Source organism: Galeopterus variegatus, unplaced genomic scaffold (genome assembly GCF_000696425.1).
Source record: "Galeopterus variegatus unplaced genomic scaffold, G_variegatus-3.0.2 Scaffold445, whole genome shotgun sequence".
Classification (NCBI taxonomy): Eukaryota; Metazoa; Chordata; class Mammalia; order Dermoptera; family Cynocephalidae; genus Galeopterus; species Galeopterus variegatus.
The window spans coordinates 560,643-567,972 of NW_007726556.1; the positions used below are offsets into that span (position 1 = coordinate 560,643).

The following is a 7,330-nucleotide window of genomic DNA, read 5'->3' on the forward strand; positions in this document are numbered from 1 at the left end:
CAGAAGAGGGATTGCTGGATCAAATGGTAACTTTGTTTTTAGTTTCCTGAGGAACTTCCATGCTGTTTTCCATAATGGCTGTATTAATTTATATTCCCACCAAGGCAGAAATTTCAATCAGATAAATACCTATGTGTAAAAGCTCCAAAAAAGTCAACAGCACATAGCCGTGAGCCTGCATAAGTGACTATTTATGGATGTACTCTGTCAAGTACAGAGCACCAGCACCTGGAACTCTTCACAAGTCTGTTTCCTCGTACTCAGCAGTGAGACTTACCCATCTTTGCATCCCTAGCTCCTATTACAGTGTTCAGCAAATAGAAGCCATTTATTCAAGTATTCAAATGCATGAACAGAAGCAGGACAAAGATCATTTGTGCAAACATAATGTTAAAAAAGAATTTTAAGTTAAATTATTGTTAAGTATATTAAAGACTAGCAATCAGACAGAGGAAATGGATTCTGTGTTTCTGAGCCAGACCCCAGAACTAGCCCAGAGGCCAAACATATCATTTGGCTTCTTACTAGTTCTAAAAAGGCCCATTGTTCATTTCTGCTCCCAGAACAGAGGGTCATTAGCTGGGGTCCACAGACAGAAACAGAACTCAGGGGCTCAAAAGTAATAATTTAACTAGCTGCCATATCTTTTATTTAAAGTGTTAATAAAGGTGAATACTAATAACTGTACTACATCTTTAAAAATATTTTGATAACTATATTACTATATAATTGGTTTCCTTTGTAATCCTTTATATTTTATTATATGCATTTAAAAATATATTTTGAGAAGTCAATCAAAGGCTTCGTCAGTTTGTCAAGGGGAACTGTGGAACAACGTCAGTTGACTTCAGTTCTAGAGCATTTAAAGGTAACTAGGGGACCTGTTCCACAAGACCTACTAAACCTGTCAAGATGACACTGGTTGATAAAGGATTCATTGGGGGAATCTTGAGCAAGAATGACCACATCTTCAAAGAAGTCCCAACAGCTAGGAAGGCTAAGGCTTAGACAAATTTGAGATGTTTGATGGGTAAACATGAAGGGAACTTGGGGAAGACAGCATAGTTCCAAAAGAGAATGTTAAATAAAATCGCCTAAGAGGCTTAAAAAGTTCTGAAAATAAGGCCATCACAAAATGATCTAAAAATGGGGGAGGGAAGGGCCGGCCCGTGGCTCACTTGGGAGAGTGCGGTGCTGATAACACCAAGGCCACGGGTTCGGATCCCATATAGGGATGGCCGGTTAGCTCACTGGCTGAGCGTGGTGCTGACAACACCAAGCCAAGGGTTGAGATCCCCTTACCGGTCATCTTTTTTTAAAAATAAAAAAATAAAAAAATAAAATAAAAATGGGGGAGGGAACTGAGAAAACTAGTTTGTCCTGCTCAGGAATTTAATAAGTGCAGATTTTAAAAAGGAATCAGAACACTTTCTCCCCTACTGAACTGTGAGCTCTTCAAGGAAAGAAATGAAGTCTTATCTTTGCACTCCCAGGACCTAGCACTGTGTGTGTAACCTGCAGTAAGCCCTGAGTTTTCAATGTAAAAGTAACATAATCAAAGAGGACTGTAAAAAAAAATGGCAATCATCTGTAAGAAAAGAATTACCCATATACATAAAGTGTTAAGAGAGGCAAAAGCAATGCCATACGACAAAGCAGTAAAAAAAAAATTAAGGAGAGTCTGAGAATGGTAACTACAAATTCAGAACAGCAGTGACCTACTGGTGGGGAGTGTGCAGAACCAGGGATTCCACAGGGGGCTTCACAGGCATTATTTATGTTATCATGTACATCTGAGATATTTTGTAATAATCTTTTTTTTATTGAAACATAACTGATTGTACATATCTATGGGGTACAGCACTATCAATACCTGTGTGCAATATGTGATTTATAATTAGTATATTCAACATTACACAATATAAACATTTTTTGTGACCTTTTACCAATTTCTCGCTTTTTTTTTAATTTTAGAAGAAAATGAATAAGTTTAGGGGTTTTAAAAATTCTGTTCAGAGCACCAGGAAAAAACAAGACAGACCTGCTGGTCATGATGAAAAGAGTAATGTTAGTCAATGTTCTTTAAATGGAACTTATTTTGTTTCTAACACTTCCAACAAAAAATATTTCTTTCATTTATTTATTCAATTAACTACTGGCATTTAGAGTGTCTACCATGTGCTAAGCATGGTGCTGGGGTAAGGGGATGACCAACACTGACAAGGTCCCCGTCCTAACCTTATGTTCAAAGGGAGGAGGGGACAGAGATAAAAACAAACAACAAGTAAATAAATAATATCCCTATTCGGAATAGGGTCTTTGCAGACGTAAGCAAGTTAAGATGAGGTTATATACCGGATCAAGTAAGGTAGGCTCTAATCCAATGACTAGTGTCCTTACAGGAGGAGGGAAATTTGGACACAGACACACACACAGGGAAGAAAGATGTGGGAAGATGAAGGCAGAGACTGGATTATGCAGCCACAAACCAAGAAATGCTCAGGACTGCCAGCAACCACCAGAAGATGGAAGAGGCAACAAGGATTCTTTCTGGTAGCCTCCAGAGGGAGCACAGCCTTGCTGACACCTTGACTTAGGACTTCTGGCCTCCAGACTTGTTAGACAAAATACTAACACAGCAGCAGAATTCCTGCAAGAGGCTGGGACTGCAGATGGGAGAAGCAACTTGTAGGACCACCTACAGCTTCCCAGTCCTTGCTTTAGTTCCTTACAACTGAAAGCACCCCAACTAAGCAGGCTGCCAAGTGACAGCCAAGTCACTCCTCACCATGGGTGACAGCCCACCCAGTATTTGTCTCTATCAGAAAGCACTTCTTGTTCTGCAACAAAAGTCTCTCCTTCACATTCAGTGGGTAATAAATCTACCCACTGGCCCTAAGTCTAACTGATAGGACCACAGAAAACAAGCACGAGCCATCATCTTCCTTGTGGCAACTTTTCACATTTTTTAATGTGCTGCTATCCTATTTTCTTGAAATACCTTTAAGCTACACATGCCTATATTGTTTTGGCCTTTTTCTCTTGTGATTATTTTATTAATTCAACACATTTTTATTAGATGCTTACCTTGTACCAGGCACCGTTGAAGGCACTGGTGACATAGCAGCAAACAAAATGGACACAAGTCCCTGCCCCCATCAAGATTACACTGTAGTAGGTGAGGCAGATAAAATGGGATATACAAGTAATACACATGCTATGTCAGCCAGTGATAAAAGCTGGAAGAAAAGGTACCTGTGTCAGGCAGAGTTTGCAATTACAAACAGGGTGGCCAAAGAAGGTCTAATTGAGAAAGTGACACTTGAATAAACACCTGAAGTGTTGAGTATAAAAGCGAAGTGGATTGCTAGGGCCTGAGCATTCTAGGCACAGAAACAGCAAATGCAAATGCCCAAACTAAGATTATGTGTGGAATGTTCCAGGAACAGCACAGAAGCCAGTATGCCTGGAGCAAAGGGAGCGAGGAGAAGAGTAGTGAGAGACAGAGGTCAGGGACATAACAGGGCTACATCACACGCAGCCCTGGGTCACGTGGGGACTTTGACTTTCACTCTGAGTAAGGAAGGGATCCAACTGAGGGTTCTGCACAGAGAAATGACATGACCTGTCTTAGGAGGGGTTTTGTTTTCTGGTGTTTTTTTTTTAAACTTGTTTATTTAAGAAATCACAAAAACTTGTTTATCCAACTTGCCAAAGCATGGCTAATAATAAACACCTGTTTGTGATTATAAATAATGGTGATTATGTGAGAAACATAATCAAGACTTCATAGCACAGAGGTGTACTGGCAAAAACCATTTAAAGAGTTGCCCAAGTTTTCCTATTAGTTTGTGATAATATAATAAACCTGCTGTGATACAACATTGAACTTATGGTTTAGTGGGGCCCCTCTGGCTCTACAATGAGAACAGACATTAGTGAAGCAAGGCGGGGAGGAGAAACCAGTTAGGAGGCTGCTCCAGTAAACCAGGCAAGAGAGATGCTGGTGCATTGGACCTGGGTAGTAGCCGTGGAGATGACGATAAGAGATGACGTGGTAAGAATCTGATCTGGATCTAGTTTTTTAACAGAGCTAGAGCAGGGGTCAGCAAGATCCAGAACACAGGCCAAATCAGGCCTACGGTCTGTTTCCGTAAATGAAGTTTTATTGGAACACAGTCATGCTTGTTCATTTACATACTGTCTATGGCTGCTTTTGTGCTACAGAGGCAGAGATAAATACCTTATGGCCAAAAACACATTATCTGGCCCTTTACAGTAAGTTTGTCAACTCTCGATCTAGAATATGAGATAAAGAGAAGAGATAATGATTTAGGCTTAAGCAACTAGAAAAAAATGAGTTGTCTTTTATTGAGATAGGGTCCTGGGAAAAGATAAGACGTGAGGAAATATCAAAGCCTGATTCTGGATATGTTAACTGTGAGATGCTTATTACACAACCAAGTAGAGATGTCAAGTAGGTGGCTGGATGTATGAGTAAGGTTCAAGGAGTAGGTCTGAGCTGGATATATAAACGTAGGAATCATCAGATTAGAGATAGTAATTAAAGCCAGGAAACCAGGTGAAATCAATGAGAATCAACATAGATAGAGAAGATCAGAGGTTAAATACTGAGCCCTGACATCCTAACATTTAGAAATCAGGGAAATGAAAAGGAACCATACAAAGAAATAAGAAGAAACAGAGATAGGATGAAAACCAGGAGAGCGTGGTGTACTGGAAGCCAAAAGAAAAAAGTGTTTCAAGGAGAAAAGGGTGAAAGCCACGTCAACTGAGCCTGACAGGTCAGACCAGATGGTGACTCAGAGCAGACTACTCGAGGCCTCACCTGACTGGAGTTGAGTCAGCAGAGGGTGCAAGAACAGAAGAAGGAGACAGAGGATAGGCAAGTCATTCCAGAAGTTTCACTGTGAAGTGGTGCAGAGATGTGGGGTGGAAGCTGGCAGGGGAAATGAGATCAAGAGAGTTCCTTTTTTTCATTCCCATAATGAGAAGTAATAGCATGTATATAGGCTGTTTTTAAAAAAAAACTACTTGGAATATCGGAAGAAGTGGTAGAAGGGAACTGCTCTCCAGCAGTGATGGCTCTGAGTAGGTGGGAGGAGATGGGATGTGGGGTGAAGTCTTCAACAGGAATGGCGACAGTTCATGCATAACAAGAACTAGGTATGCATAACAGACAGGTAGTAGATGTACTGACGGGAGCTTACAGAGGTTCCCTTCTGCCTCCATCTGTTTTCCCAATGAAATAGGAAGCCAGGCCATCAGCTGAAAGAGTATGCATAGAAAATGAGATGCTGCACACTGGAGGAGAAGGTGTGAAATACACTAGCCGAGTGGGAGAGTGATGTGGGAAATATGGTATAATTGCCTGCCAGTATTAAGGGTCCACTTGAGTTTGTGATCACGAATTTGAAATGAGACAGATAGCATGGTTCTGAGTTTTCCTCTAGCCTTGTTTCATTGCATGAGACAGAGAGTAAGTAGGGAATGGAATTTAATCAGAATCGTGGTTTAACCAAGCAAGTAAGAAGCTCTCCCCTGGACAAATTCCAAGATTCCAGGTGTGGCCTGATCATGGTGGGACAAACAACACTGTCATTAGCACCATTTCCATGTTAAAAATAAAATCGCCACTGGGAATTCTGAACCCTTCAACCTTACCAAAAGACCATCACAGCTTCTCAAAGACGTACAGAGGAGACATTTCAGGCAAAGGTATTTTTTATTACTAACTGATATTATGGCAGGAATCTTTCTTATAATTAACAGAATTATGGAAAAACAATTATATAGAAATGGGGAGGAGTCTACATTGATGCCTAACAAGTTACAGTAACAAAAACTCTGCATATACTTTTAATTGGTAAATAATCCTAGGTCAAGCAGACAGATTATTTGGAAGGCTGACTAAGGGAGAGTTCATTAAATAACTATGGAACTAGAGCTGGCTGGTTAGCTCACATGGTTAGAGCATGGCGCTAGTAACACCAAGATCAAGGGTTTGAATTCCCCATACCAGCCAGCCGCCAAAAACACAACTACAGAATTAACAATCATATATGAAATTATTAGATATAATGATAAATGTAGGTCTCTTGGCACCTACTTTTTCATAACTAGAGTCTTAAGTAATTATAAAATAATAATTATAAAAATTATTATAATGACAATATTATTGCATTGACAGAAAGGTTCACTTAGAAAAAAAATATTTCAAATATACAGTATAAGTCAACATCATCATTCCCCAACAAAGATAGTCCTGGATATCAACCAGGAGCTTATTTATTATTAAAAACAAACCTTTACCATAGTTAAATAGATGTCATTGAGACAGTTATAAAATATCACATCAGGTGAAGTTTTATGCCCTGAAAATTTAGAGAAAAAGTTCTGTGCCAATGTAGAGTGAAGACAAGAAAATCCGTAATTAGAGGCTTGTCATTTGACCATTATATCAATCTTGCATTTTCATATTATTTTATCTTAAAAGAAAAGCACGAACCAAATTCATAATATCAGCAGAACCAAATTCAGTCTTTATCACCTTGCCATCAGAGATAAGACCTGAGCCTGTTTGAAAAAAAAGATAAAAGTTATAGAAAGAAAATTAGTGTTAACAAATTATTATCAAAATGAATAGACAACAACAAAACACACTGCAGTGATCTTTATCTTTAAACTACTGCTTGCAGGATTTTAAAAAGCTGACGTTCAGTTCGTTTCAAACTGTTGTGGAAATAGCAGCTTAATAGAAAGCTAAAAGGTATAAAGCTAAGGCTTACCTGATGCACCTATTGGGGAGGTAGCTGGGGTCATGTTGTGGACATTGAGACCAAGACTCTGGGAGGGGCCAGGGGCTGATGCGGCTATAGGAGGCCCAGGAGGGTTCTCCCTCTGGGGGGAGGTGAGCGGGGTGGTGGGCTGGGAGGTCTGTCCTCCAGCAAGTCGTGCAAGGCGCCTCCGTCGAATCTACAACATGAGGAGAAAAGGGGCATACTGTAACTAAACAGCAAAACACAATTCTGCCCCCCAAAAAATAACGTTAATGTTATCAATAATCATCAATAACCATACCAGAGATTAACTAACTATGCCTGGAGAAAAAAGTACTCATTTGAGAGAATAACCCAGCATACCAGTATTCTTACAAGCTAACACCTTGCTTTTTTTTTTTCCTTTTTGCCTTTTTTCGTGACCAGTAATGGGATCGCAACCCTCGGTGTCACGCCCGCACTGCGCTCAACCAGTGAGCGGACCGGTCTGTATATGGGATCCGAACCCTCGGTGGGAGCGCCGCCGCGCT

The 7,330-nt window shown here is 40.2% G+C and overlaps 1 protein-coding gene across 2 annotated transcripts in view; it reads right to left on the reverse strand.

The window, feature by feature from the left end:
* Positions 1 to 7,330, reverse strand: part of UBE4B (ubiquitination factor E4B) — a 126,082-nt gene that overhangs the window by 78,983 nt on the left and 39,769 nt on the right. For both annotated transcript variants that reach the window (XM_008568820.1, XM_008568821.1), the window contains exon 2: positions 6,810 to 6,996. In XM_008568820.1, coding sequence (XP_008567042.1) covers positions 6,810 to 6,996 — 187 coding nt within the window. The remainder of the gene's footprint in view (positions 1 to 6,809; positions 6,997 to 7,330) is intronic.